Source organism: Panulirus ornatus, chromosome 9 (genome assembly GCF_036320965.1).
Source record: "Panulirus ornatus isolate Po-2019 chromosome 9, ASM3632096v1, whole genome shotgun sequence".
NCBI classification, from domain to species: Eukaryota; Metazoa; Arthropoda; class Malacostraca; order Decapoda; family Palinuridae; genus Panulirus; species Panulirus ornatus.
In genome coordinates, this window is record NC_092232.1 from 21,767,394 (window position 1) to 21,781,887 (window position 14,494).

The 14,494-nt window shown below is 44.0% G+C and overlaps 1 protein-coding gene across 13 annotated transcripts in view; it reads right to left on the reverse strand.

Moving 5' to 3' along the window:
• LOC139750261 (carboxypeptidase D-like) overlaps nucleotides 1–14,494 on the reverse strand; it is a 273,624-nt gene that overhangs the window by 26,796 nt on the left and 232,334 nt on the right. For 10 of the 13 annotated variants that reach the window (XM_071664819.1, XM_071664823.1, XM_071664814.1 and 7 more), the window contains 6 exons: nucleotides 11,598–11,731; nucleotides 9,935–10,071; nucleotides 9,171–9,358; nucleotides 4,939–5,019; nucleotides 3,012–3,188; nucleotides 303–421 (listed from right to left, as the gene is read on the reverse strand). In XM_071664819.1, the coding sequence (XP_071520920.1) occupies nucleotides 303–421; nucleotides 3,012–3,188; nucleotides 4,939–5,019; nucleotides 9,171–9,358; nucleotides 9,935–10,071; nucleotides 11,598–11,731 (836 nt within the window). Of the gene's footprint in view, nucleotides 1–302; nucleotides 422–3,011; nucleotides 3,189–4,938; nucleotides 5,020–6,218; nucleotides 6,252–9,170; nucleotides 9,359–9,934; nucleotides 10,072–11,597; nucleotides 11,732–14,494 lie in introns of all 13 variants that reach the window. The other 3 variants (XM_071664826.1, XM_071664828.1, XM_071664820.1) reach the window with 2 other exon arrangements.

Here is a 14,494-nt window from a genome sequence, read left to right on the forward strand (position 1 = left end):
TCTGTGAGGAAAGGCCTTGTACTGTGAGGGAAGACCCAGCACTGTGAGGGAAGGCATAGCACTGTGAGAGAAGGCCCAGCAGTGTGAGAGAAGACCCAGCTCTGTGAGGGAAGACCTTGCACTGTGAGGGATTGCCTTGCAGTGTGAGGGAAGGCCTAGCACTGTGAGAGAAGGCCCAGCAGTGTGAGGGAAGACCCAGCTCTGTGACGAAAGGCCTTGCACTGTGAGGGGATTGCCTTACACTGTGTGGGAAGGCCGAACACTGTGAGGGAAGGACCAGTGCTCCATGGTGATGGACTGACCTTTTTGTTGTCCTCCCAGAACTTGGGCAGCCGGTCGGCCGTCGGGTACTTGCAGCAGGACATCTCGATGGTTATGTCCATACATCCGTGCCACACGTAGTTGTAGTCCTGCATCCCACCTGCAGAGACGGACAGTGTGTATGTGTGTGTGTGTGTAAGTGACAGGGAGAGAGAGAGGATGGCCCAGATAAATAAATCGAATGATAAAAAAAACGTTATCTTTCGCTACATTAAGGGACAGAGGAGATTTCAGTGTTCCTTAGTTGAGCAAGTGAAAAGTTACCGCAGAAATCATCTGTTAGGGAGTTTTCAATATGCTAAACACGATTCTACCTAAGGAAAAAATAGTGTGCGACACGTCTCATTTAAAGTTGTGATACCAGAGAAATCACTTCTCAAGTTTCTTCCTTTAAAAGGTTGTTACATCACCACTCGTACGACGGGAAGGGGGAAAGGTCTGAGCGAACAAAGCCAGAAACAATTACAGCCATAATGAGGTCGTCGGGCCTCGGGAGCGTGTACAAGAGGTTGCTACCAGACGTAATTAGCCAGGAATTAATCTTGGAGAAAAACAAGGACGGGTGGAGTGGGCCGAGTGTGGGGTGAAGTGGGCCGAGTTGGAGGAGGGAATGGGCCGATTGTGGGTAAGGGAGCAAACCGATTGTGGGTGAAGTGGCCCCTATTGGGTGAGGGGGGATTGGTTGACTGTGGTTGTTGAAATGAGCTATTTTTACTATCTTGGTGGTGACAGTCTCTCTCTCTCTCTCTCCTTTCTACAACACAGACCACTTACTCTTTGTTAGTTTGGGCCGTAAACTTACAGCCTTTATGCTCCTCTGTACGTACTGTATTTCTTAGCTCTCGTTGATTCTAACACTCTCAACACACAGTCATCACCTCCCTCTACCGCAGCTCTGGGCGGCACAGACTCAGATGGATGAGCCGTCAGAGCCGATGAAAACTAGGAACTGAGCCACGCCAAACATGTACTAATAGATCAAGAGACTGAGGAATGATGTGTTTGTTTCCAGCACGTGAACACTGGACGTTGTCACAACCAACACAAACCCAATGTCGCAGGCAAAGGTTTTTAGAGTGGCACTTTACTGGTGACACTGGAGGACCACTGAGCCTGACCCTGAGGGAGGCACGCCTGTCTCTTCATAAGGGCCCACCACTATCAACACTTACAGCTCGGAGAAGTTTACACTGTAAAAAAGCCCCCCCACCAAAAAGAAGAAAAAAAAAAAAAAAACGGTCTTTGCGACAACGTAAGATTAATGTTTCATTTAACAAATATAACTACACAATGAAGGAGGAAGACATCATTGTAAATGTAATATATGACGGGGCTCCCACGAGCTAAAAATCGACTCTCAACGAAGGACCATTTATTTCATGAAGGAATGAGTCTTGCAGTATGGCGGTGGCACCAGAGGAATTAATCATAAAAAAACACCCCACATTGCAATCAAGAGCAGCATATCAGTGATACGGTATCACACAACATATCAGTACAAGATACGATTTTAACTTATAAACGAAGGGTTTGCTATTCCAGGCTTGTACAGGGGTACCACAACAATAACTAGATAAATTACGTAATGTACTTAAAAAGGCTAACATTCGCGCAAGAATACAGTATGTCGCCTTCCATTTACGCTTTAAATATCTTTGTATCAAGACATTCATCAAGATCAATTCAGACGTTGCAAATTGTGACAATCAAGAAAAATGGAATAATGGCGAGAATCTTTGATTTATCTGAAACTCTAGCCTCTACAAACGACTAAGATGCTCTGACACAGATGTGTCAACACTGTTATGAGAGGTCTGTGGACAAACATGTCCAAGTAATGAAGAAATAGGGCTTTTCTGTAACCTCTGACCCCCTACAGAATAACCAAAATAGGTCAAATTACAAATGATTTGGTGTGAGGCTTGTTAAGAGACATCTCTGTGTCAGATTTCCTGTAGAATGGCTAAAATATAGCCGAATAATGACAAAAAAGCAATCTCATTCGTGGTTTTTAACCCCAGTACAGTTCCAGAAAGGGTTCAGATCATATATCAATCCTGTACATTGTATAAATAACTGAAACTGTAAGGAGCAGCAGCCCAAAATATTCGTTTTTGAATCTATTGATCTTCAACTTCACAAAATCTTTAAACAGGCTTAAATGATAAATAAACAGTCGAATGTACCGAATCAAGGTCGAGTCAAACGGCTCATGGATCACGGAATTTGTTGTGTTGTTTATTGTTTGAGAAAAACGAATAAGAACAAACATATGAAAAGCAAAACCTCTCGCTCCGATGAAGAAAGATATCAAATCAAATATAGAGATCTATCAAAAGAACATACCATCAAGAGGTATCACACTCGCGGAGTCATATGCGAAACAGCAGGAAAGCGGATAAAACCATCTCATGAATAAAAAAAAAAAGTACAGGAGACGGGGCCTCACGAGTGTAGAACTCTACCCCTCCCCAACGCACACACATACACACACACACAAACATCACAAGACTACATAGCGATAACAGGTGAGGGTGGGTAAGACTTACCGCAACAAACACAATAAGGAAGAAGAGGGAGTTTTGTAATGGGTAGTGGTACCAAGACAGAACATACCAGTGTACGGGGTATGGATTGCCATACCCACAACACCGCACTAGTCAAGGGTGGCACGATCCTCGACGACCTACCTGTTAGCGGGTACCAGGCTGCCCCGTTGGTGGTACCGTTGGAGAAGGTGGGCGCCCCGGGCTTGCAGGGGAGGCCCAGGTGCATGGTGCCGTGGTTGAAGGAGTAGACGCTGGAGATGTGCTTGAAGACATCCTCGTCAGGCGTGAGCGACGGGGTGGACGTGTACTGCTGGAAGACTGGAGGAGGAGGCGTGAACACTGGGGTCAGGGCTTGCTGGTGGTGGTGGTGATCAGGGGTGGTGGTGATCTGGGGAAGTGGTGGTGGTTTGGGGTGGTGGTGGTGGTGGTGGTGAAGTGGTAGGAATCAGGAGTGGTGTAGGTGATGATGGTGGTGCTGGTGGTGGTGAAGTGGTAGAGATCAAGGGTGACGGTATTGGTGATGATAATTGGGCGGTGGTTGGTGGTGGCTGTAGTGGTAACGACAATTAGGGGTGGTGGCAGAAGTGGTGATGATGATGGTGGTGGCAGTAGTTGTGGTGGTGAGGATTGTGGGCACAAGATTGTGGGAGCCAATATGTAGGAAGGAGCTTTGCAGGTTGAAGTGTGGTGGATAAGGATGAGCTGTTGGAGATAGGCTGTGGGGTTGTAGCTGCTGCAGTGGGTTGTAGGCGTCTTCTAACGGGGGTCTATTTATGGGGGCTGGGTTGTAGGATTCCAGGTGTGACAACTGGGTTATGGGGCTCCAGATGTGGAAGGTGGGTTGCAGGTGCAGTAGGCAGATGTGGGAGCTGGGTTATAGATATAATAGGCAGATGTGGGAGCTGGGTTATAGATATAATAGGCAGATGTGGGAGCTGGGTTGCAGGTGTAGTAGGCAGATGTGGGAGATGAGTTGTAGGTGTAGTAGGCAGATATGGGAGCTGGGTTGTAGGGAAGTGAGTCAGTAGAAGTCAAGTTGTGGGAAGCGAGTAATTAACTAATAACGAATAATATTCGGCACTGTTTCCCTCACTTATGATAAGCTCTGGATGCAAGTGAACAATATATTTAAAACAGAGGTTGTTGTAATTTATTATCTGGAGTTAATAATTATGTTAGATATTAATTATCATTTATTTAGGACGAAAGGTAACGATTACTGGTATTGAGGTTTATGTACAACACATACAAACATACCATACATGACTACATACATAACATACAATATACTAAAAGATCTTGCCTTACAACTATAAACATCACAAAAGCACAGATACAAATATCAATATCAAGACAACAATAAGACACTCATAGATACAATACAAAACGGTCTGCACGGCTTCACGGTTGCAGAAAAACAAAGAACTGAGACGGCAGAAGCTTAGGATGCGAGCAGAGCAAGCAAGGAAGCCAGCGAGCAAGAATGCCAGCGAGCAAGGATGCCAGCGAGCAAGGATGCCAGCAAGCAGGGGAGTTACCTGGAGCGGTAGCAAGCCGGGATAGGGACCATGCCAACGTATTTCACCGTGCAGTATCGACTTGTTTCAGTATTTAGAGAAATATTATGTTACATATTTAGATCGAAAGTTTGGGTTTTGTTCTTAGAGGTTTTAATTAACGTAGACTTCTTTTTACTCATTGTTTTTTAATGTCTTCGCTTTAATTACTGTGAACAACATCCACGACTAGTGAGGGAACTGTCTCATGACAACACATCTCTCTCTGCTGTCTCCTCATTACCTGCTTTTTTCTATACAACCTATTCATATCAAGACAAGATTTCGCTATCTTGCAAATGATCTAATTAAATCAGAAAGCCACCGAGCTAGACGCCTTGTGACCATATCTGTCAGACATCACAGAAGTTAGTTAAGATGTGCTCGGTTCCATCAGCGACAGCACAAACACTCCCACTCTGCCTGGGAAGCAACATGGAAGCATGACGTCATCACACGCTTGGCCAATCACAAAGCAGCATCTCACAAATGTCAACAAATACCCAACTCACCGCTCCTAAAATCGACCTCCTCCCTACCATCCTCGCCCTGCGATGCGTTTAAGATACGCAGTAGCTCAGTCCAGTCGAGAGCTGCAATTTGTGACAATTCTCACATATCCGCAGACATTTGACAGAGGTTAAATGGGTAATAAAACAGTTCGTAGGACACTGAAAAAGTACAAACGCTCTCGGAAAACCGATGTAGAACTTACAAAGCACATCACTTTTTGTCCTTTCTTTTGTTACTGCTTGTTTTAAGTTTACACCGTCCCTGTCAGGCTTGACTGACTCTGCTTGACAAGTCAATCCTCACTGTATGACTGTGTCTTTTGAGTCATTTGGTGGAAATAATTTCAAATGGGACATAGTTCAGTCCTGAAAGAAAATTGTTGAGGTAACTGACGAGGTGTTGAAGGTTGAAAATCTGACGTTGGACCTTTACTGGCAAAACGGTGCATCGAAAGGATGGAGAGAGAGAGAGAGAGAGAGAGAGAGAGAGAGAGAGAGAGAGAGAGAGAGAGAGAGAGAGAGAGAGAGAGAGAGAGAGAGAGAGAGAGAGAAGACGCCGCACGGAAGAAATGAGTGAACTATTACAGAGAAGGCTCAACAGGAACACTGGCAACTATGATCCTTGGTTCAATATGTGAAGGAACAGAAGAGGAGTAAGGAACAGGAACGATCCACACTACCTTAACGTCTCTCTCACTCTCCCTACGCCTGAAGCAGTAATTGTGTGTAATCTACATAATGTAAATGCGTCGAGAAAAAGTCAACGATTTATTTTTTCTTCAGATTCTGGTCGCCAGGAGAACCTGAAGTTGAAGGAGCCGGGTTAAGGAGGATTCTCCTGAGTCACCTGAACTTTTGCCTGGACTCTGATCTTCCGAGCAAATGATTTTGAGGTCTATCTGAAGGATGTCATTCCATATGAGTACACAAGTTACCTCTGAGTGTCTGAAAAGTCGAGGGATCTCATCACCGCCGAGGTTTATCTCTACAGTGAGAAACATGCAGGATTTACAGATGGTTCTCTGATGAACCAAGAACATAGAACTGTGCCCAAAAGGTTTAAGTCTTTGCCATTGAAAAATAATAATCATAATCTCTAGACAACAAAACGATATGAACACGGACACAGGACCGAGGCTGACGCTGGCAGCCTAGTCCTCTACAGCCACGGGGGGAGCCTAGGGTGGTGAACTGTGGCTAAGGCATTGCAGGCGATACCGACCAACCTAGAGGTGTGGGCAAGGCAAGGCAGTAATGACGGGGCTGCTTAGAGAAAATACCTGCACACAAGGGCTTCAGCTTGCAGTCCTTGACTATAAATGATACAGAGAATGGAGTTAGTAAAACGGTGGAGATCTTGGGCATCAGTTTATATGAAATGAAAGAGTTTACAGAAATATCTCAAGAGCTGGTAGTCTCCACAGGAAGAACCCCCAACCCCCCATTCAATCGTGAGTTACTACTCATGAGCTTAGGTTAGTGAGGCTACACAGGTTAGTGCAGCGGTCTGTGAGGCTCAGCAACATAGAGCCTGGGTCAGGCCAGGTCATCACTACCACACACTAACGTCAACCGGTCACTGTCTTGTCACCGTCAGACATAAAATTTTTCTGTGTAATTTTGACCACTGCCTTTGTTATATATATATATATATATATATATATATATATATATATATATATATATATATATATATATATATATATATATATATATATTATCCCTGGGGATAGGGGAGAAAGAATACTTCCCACGTATTCCCTGCGTGTCGTAGAAGGCGACTAAAAGGGAAGGGAGCGGGGGGCTGGAAATCCTCCCCTCTCGTTTTTTTTTTCTTTTTTTTAATTTTCCGAAAGAGGGAACAGAGAAGAGGGCCAGGTGAGGATATTTCCTCAAAGGCCCAGTCCTCTGTTCTTAACGCTACCTCGCTGTCGCGGGAGATGGCGGATAGTATGAAAAAAAAAAAAAAAAAAAAAAAATATATATATATATATATATATATATATATATATATATATATATATATATATATATATATGTATATGCAAATAGTACACAAGTACCAAGTGTACATAAGATGCAGGTAGAACCACAAAGAAACGGAAAATACGCAGTATTAAACGCTTTCGTATAATCACAACGTCAGGGTTGAAAACAGATAAATAGAACCAGAGTATAATGCACCAACCGCCAGTGGGCGGGTCTGGGGAATGAATTAATCAACAGGTGAAGGAATCAGGGCATAGGTCACCTAAGATGACCTCACCTCTCTTTGGTCACAACCTCAAGTTAACATATGTTCTGGGAAATATATCGACAATTTTTTCAATTGTAAAGTTATCTGATTCATAAAAAACAACATTTTGATTCGTATTAACATCTCTACCATGTGTGATAAGAAACGTTCTTGTGTTTTCACCAATGCTTCTTAGAGGGCTTCGCATATATTTTCAAGAATTCAATGATGAACTCTGCGGTATCAGTGACAGTGTTTAAAAATTACAGCATCCCAAACATTTCTTTGATTATGCTTGTAATTTTGCTGGATTTGCTGGCGAGTCTTTTTACAATGTTCAGCCTAAAGAACCATTTGTGAGCAAAAATCTTTTAGCATTACCCTAATGTGACTCTGTGAGAGCCTGTTTAATGCTCCTCTTTTGCTAAAGAAATATCATAAATGTAGTCTTCAGCAATGATAATACGGGAAAGTCTTATCAGAAACTCTATAATTTCCCAGAAGGGATGTGTGTACATTATCCCCTGTAAAGAGTGTGATCAGGTTTACATTGGTCAAACTGGTAAGGTTCTTACTATCAGGGTTAAACAACATCAAAACAGTCTTAGGTATGGTCAAGAATCCAATGTACTATTTACCTCAAAGACTATGGTCATCCGATTGACTAAAGCCTTATCATATATAAAAAACGCAGTAATGGATGTACATATAGTTGAACTGTCTCTTATGAAACATATCAGAGATATTAGTATGAATAAAGATGTTGGTTTATGTAAATCAGATAACTTAAGTGAAAAAATTGTAAATACATTTCCCAGACCATAGGTTAACCTGAGTTTGTAACCTGACAGAGGCAAGGTCATCCTAGGTGACCTGTGCCCTAATCCATTCACCTGTTTCTTAATTCATGTGCCAGCCCGTCCAGTGGCGGCTGGTGTATCATATTCTGGTTCTCTTTATCTGTATTCAGTCCTGACCATGTGATTATACAGAAGCGCTTGGTACTTCGTATCTTCTGTTTCCTTGTGGTTTTACACACACACACACACACACACACACACACACACACACACACACACTATACATTTTTTCTTTTTCAAACTATTCGCCATTTCCCGCGTTAGCGAGGTAGCGTTAAGAACAGAGGACTGGGCCTTGGAGGGAATACCCTCACCTGGCCCCCTTCTCTGTTCCTTGTTTTGGAAAATTAAAGAAAAAAAAAAAAACGAGAGGTGAAGATTTCCAGCCCCCCGCTCCCTCCCCTTTTAGTCGCCTTCTACGACACGCAGGGAATACGTGGGAAGTATTCTTAATCCCCTATCCCCAGGGATATATATATATATATATATATATATATATATATATATATATATATATATATATATATATATATATATATATATGTGTGTGTGTGTGTGTGTGGGTGTGTACAAAAAGACATACAAAAACACAGATATTCACCATTGGGACCTTATAATGAGGATTAATGTTGTTAAATATCGCACAGTTGTAATGTTAGAGTAACACCAGTGGTCTGGTCTGGTCTGGTCAGTGTTCCCTAACCTGAGAGTGTGTTAACAGCATGGGCTTTGAGGATGTCAAGCGTCACACATTTCAACATTGTTAGACATATATGGATAAATCTAACCTTTAAGATTAGCAGTATCTTAATTCCTCGTTTTCTGAAATAAACCTGTTTTTCTCCGAATCGAAAATCTCCCAAGACATACACATTGTGTTAGTACTGCAAGCTAAATCATTATGTTCCCCTTCTGATATACAAGTTAATTTCCTATGAATATAAAACTATCACAGTCAGTTTTCATCTTTAAGAACTGAACTATAATTTACCACATAAAATGACAATGTACAGAAATATATCTATTATAATCCTAAAAGATATAATTCAGGATCATTTTCGGTAATATACCATTGTTAACCAGCAGGCATCCTATCTTCTATGTGAGCAGAGAAGAACCTTCCCTCGAGTACTTACTGGTGTTGGGGGAGTTATCGAAGGGGTAGGAGGCGACGAGGGCGCCGCCGTGCAGGTTGGCCGAGAGGACGAACTGGATCTTGGAGACCCACTGCTTCACCGCCTCCGTCTCCGGCTGGTTCCGCTTGTTGTTCTGCTTGAAGTAGTCCGGAAAATTGCGGTTTAGGTCGAAGCCGCGGGCGTTGTACCTGTGTGCCGGGGAAAGGCTGGGGTAAGTGCTGATAGTGGATGTGGTGACTGTCTATGTGGCACGGGGAGAGGAATTTACACTCGTGTTGCCCCGTCACTGAATCTTGTACATGTTTAATATCTACGTTCCAGTCTACGCCAGGCAACCATTCACTGACCTATTCAAAAAGGATAAATGTGCAAGGAATGGATGGGTTGGCTTCGAGCTGGCTGCCCGGTTTGGAATGCTTTGGGATTTGAAGCTCAAAGAAGGAGAGAAAGAAAAAAATATATATATACTTACGTAGGATCACCTATGCAAAGCACGTTACGAGTTTTACTTTCTGTACGTGATTAAGACATCTCATTTCCAGACGAGGATTCCTGGACCCTAGCTGCCGGGAGGAGTGGAACATCCACGAGCAACCGTCCGAAAGCCTCGCTAAATCATTTAGTCAGTGGTAGCGACGCGTAGGTGTGTATGTGGGGGGTGTGTGTGTTTTTACCCGTCACATTCTCTCTCTCTCTCTCTCTCTCTCTCCTCGCTTCCCACATACTCATTTTCCTCTTCCTTGTGACCTCTAGTGTGACCTTACCTGCCCTGGCCGCCCTGGCAGGTGCCCTCCCTGGCCACCTCGAAGCCGTCGGGGTTCATGGAGGGCATGATGTGGATCCTGGTGTTGTCCAGCAGCCACCGCACGTACTCGTCGCTACTGTAGTTCTTCGCCAGATACTGCAACGGGGAGATGGGCGACCCCAATTCAGATATAGAACCCCTGAATGACAATCTTCTCTCCCTCTTTAACCGAACCACTGTGTATTGTGTCTCAGTCTAATCGAACCATTGTGTATTGAGTCAGTCTAACCGAACCATTGTGTATTGTGTCTCAGGCTAACTGAACCATTGTGTATTGTGTCTCAGTCTAACTGAACCTTTGTTTACTGTGTCTCAGTCTAACCGAACCATTGTGTATTGTGTCTCAGGCTAACTAAACCATTGTGTACTGTGTCTCAGTCTAACCTAACCAATTTGTATTGTGTCTCAGTCTAACGGAACCACTGTGCTTTGTGTTTCAGTCAACTGATCCATTGTGTATTGTGTGTCAGGCCAACCAAATCAGTGAGCATTATGTCTTATCCTAAACAAAGCAGCGATAGCTGTGACAATCTATATCTAACAACCATTTACGATCATTTTTTTTCTCTAACTGAATCAATAACCAATGTCTCTCTTTATCGAATCAATGACTAATTTCTCCTCAACCAAAACAGTAGATAATGTCACTGTTCAAATGAATAACTTGCTGCTGCCTCTATGTGTCTGATTGTCTATATGTTCACCTATATATCTATCTATTTGTCTATCTATCAATATACCCATCTGTTTCCATTTAGAAACGCTTGAAAACAAGGGACATGACCGATGAATTTGATGAAAGACACTTTGTCTATGTATTAACCAATCTATTTGCCTTCCTGTATAACTCTCTGTTGTTTACCTGTACATCTCTCTCTTCATCCGTCTGTTTACGTACATCTCATACATCAAGAGGAATCACGCGTTATGAACAAAATCACTGACCCTTTGCTCTTCGTTTCTCTACCTGTTCTCCTGTCATTATCTATCCATCTATGAAATCTATTTACACAGACAGGCAAAGAATAAGACTGATCTACCTGTCTATATGAAGGTGCTAGACACACCCACGAGAAGATGAGATGCGACTAACTTAATGGTGAGATAGATAAAGGTATATAAATAAAAATGTAAAAAGAAATTAAGTAAAAGCGATGTAAAAAAAAAAAAAATCCTTGGGATGTGAGGCTGATGTAAAGGAATGAGTCGTCAACACAGGGTAATACATGTGATGCTCATCTGAAAGAGAATTTATGTAGATTGATTAAAAGGAAAAAGTCACACGTTAAATGTGAAAAACCAGGGTGGAATGACTGTCCTAACTGGTGGCAGACATGTAAGGGATGAGGGTGGAATGACTGTCCTGACTGGTGGTAGACATGTAAGGGTTGAGGGTGGAATGACTGTCCTGACTGATGGCACACATGTAGTAGGTGAGGGTGGAATGACTGTCCTAACTGGTGGCACACATGTAGTAAGTGAGGGTGGAATGACTGTCCTGACTGGTGGTAGACATGTAGGGGGTGAGGGTGGAATGACTGTCCTGACTGGTGGCAGACACGTCGATCAGTTACAGTAGGGAGGGAGAGACACGACCCAGACCATTGAGGCAGCGGTCTTACCTCAATGAGATGCAGAAGCATTTCCCTCCCGATGGCCTCGTTGCCGTGCATATTGGCCACGTACTTGACGTTGGGCTGACCCACGATGTGCTCGTAGGGCGACGCTGACAACACCATCACCCACAGGTCCCGACCTGCCGGGGCACGAGGGGGACACTGGTTATGGGTTCCTCTCTCTCCCTCTCTCTACAAGGGTTAGCTTTACTGCTTGGTCGTCTGCACTGCTGGGAAAGGCACAATGTTTATGGTACGTTGTGTTTCAGGGGAGTGAGGTATACTGGTCGTCCGTTTATACACACGAGAGACAGGTTTCCACGGATCGACGTGAGCAGGACAACCACTACTCCTTATCTACCGATACACGTCCTCTCTCTCTCTCTCTCTCTCTCTCTCTCTCTCTCTCGTTACTCTCTCTCGTCACTCTCTCCAGACTATGAAGAAAGGAAGAGGAGACCAAAGATGGGGAATGGCTGCAATACGCCCACTCACATCTGCCAAGAAGATCTCTCATAAATATCAGCCGTGATAGCTTGAAGGAGGGAAAGAAGACAGTTATTGCAATACCACGTTTTTTTTTCCACACTTCTCAGTCACTCGTGATGTCTTATAATCGTTATATCCTCATCTCTCTTCTATCATGTCCTTTATCATGATTTTACACGAAAACTTTTGACAATGAAATAAAAAAAACTCATATGTCGATTGTTACGTTTTCCCCATCCGTCTAACTTAACTATGTCAGGTAGTTTACAATTACGAGAGAGAGAAAAGCGAATTATCACAGCCGACCGTCAACAGCCCAGTACTGACAACTCTACATATGTCTGACTTCCTGTTATCTCTAAGGAGTAACTACACACTTACACTCTCTTTCTCATAGCCACGAACATTGAATGGCTCCAGTCAATTCCCCCCGAGGTAGGATTTGATAGATTTCTTTTATAATCCGAAAGAAAGTAGTTTTTTTCCTCTTGTCAGAAATGTGAATAGTTGGGCAGGGGACCCGGCAGTGGGCCGTGATCCCACTTTTTATTCAGTCTTTATCAAATGGTTGAAGACTGGGATATTTATGAGGGGCGCAAGAAGGGGGAAATCTGGTAGAAAGGGGCAGGACTTCCATCAGATAATGAGAAAAGGCACTTTATCAGAAGTAGGAGGAAAGTGACCTATTGGAAGGGGCAGAGGTGGATTCATTTGTACATGGAAGGGGATATCTTTTTGCTGAAAAGTGGTGGCAAAATGGTTTACCTCAAACAAGCTGGGGTTTCTATCAACAAAGGTTAAGTGTGGTTCATTCGAAAGTGGTGGATGATTCAATCGGAAGAAGACATGATGGTGCATCAGGGAGATATCAAAAGGCTAACCTGCAGGAGTCTAAACTTTGCTGAGTGTCTTCTGTGGTGGTGACGCTAAGGACGTCATTTTATCCCCTTCTGCCTGGCCTTTGCTCTGCCCCTAAGGGTCAGGTCAGAGGCCAAGCCATCATACCCAGGGGTCGTACCGTCGTAGCTCAAGAGGCTAGAGCATCTCCGAGTAAGGAGCCACGACCACACCACCTAGCAGTATCTCACCCCACCAGTATCATAAACCCCTCGTATCTCTCCCACAATGAGCTGCGTGCTGCCGGCACCACCAGGGGACGTGTCGACCCGGACACACAGTAAACTGCACTATGTTATCAGACTACGCCGCTCGTAATGCTGGACGGACCCGAACTCGAGACGCTAATCTTCCCACCAGAGCTACTAAGGTTGCCGACCTCCTCAGCTTCAGTACTTCCACTCCTCTTACTTATTGAAGTCTTGACAAAAATGAGTCAAACACGTAGATAAAAGATTGCAATGGGGGGCAATTATCTTCGAATATGTCAATTTTTTTTCCTTATTTTTTACGATGGAGGCTCCACTCACGGACAAAAGCCCACATCAAGGCCGGGCCGTAATTGAAATATAGAGAGAATTATGAAGGGAAAAAAGAAGAGACAAAGGAAAGTATTGGGAAAGAATACAATAAAGTTATTCAGAGGAAATGAAATTGAAAAAAGAAATATTCTAAAAGATAAGAGGATACAGTTGGTAGAATTAAGTGCAAAAGATGATAATATACGGGCCACTCACTCAGCTCATGTGTACGCTTAGAGCAAGACAAAAGACAGAATCTCTCAAGGGTAAGACTGTACAGTAAACATTAACAACCCGAATTACTGAAACAATCTGGGAGGGCGGGAAGTGTGTGGGAGGGTGGCGGGGTGTGGAGGGCGGTGAGTGTGTGGGTGGATGGTGGAATGTGGAGAACGGAGAGTGTGTGGGTGGATGGCGGGGTGTGGAGGACGGAGAGTGTGTGGGTGGATGGTGGAGTGTGGGAGGGCGGGGAGCGTGTGGGTGGGTGGAGGATTCCAGGCCGCTATAGGCTGAGGTGCACTGGCTGGTGGCTCATCTCTCATTCATTGGAGTTTCTCTCTTTCTCTCTCCCCCTCCTCTCTCTCTCTCTCTCTCTCTCTCTCTCTCTCTCTCTCTCTCTCTCTCTCTCTCTCTCTCTCTCTCTCTCTCATTAATTCCTACGCTCTGTTTTGCCAGGCATCTCTCTCCCTCTTCTCTCCTTCCCTACACCCTTTCCTCCCTTGTAATCTCTCATTTGTCTTGCTTCGCCACCCTCCCTCTCTCTGCTCCATCTCCCTTCCCCATTCTTGTTTTTTACTTTCTCATCCATCCCCTTTGTTCCCCATCCCTTTCTCTTATCCCGTTCTCCCTTTCCCTTTCCCTTGAACCCCTTGCCCCACCCAACCCCCCACCCGTCAATAACACGGGCCAACAACAATAAGGATAATGACCAGGAGGTAAAGATGATGACAGCAGCAGTCCAGGGGTCCGTTCCCAGACCCGTGTTCGAGTGATCTG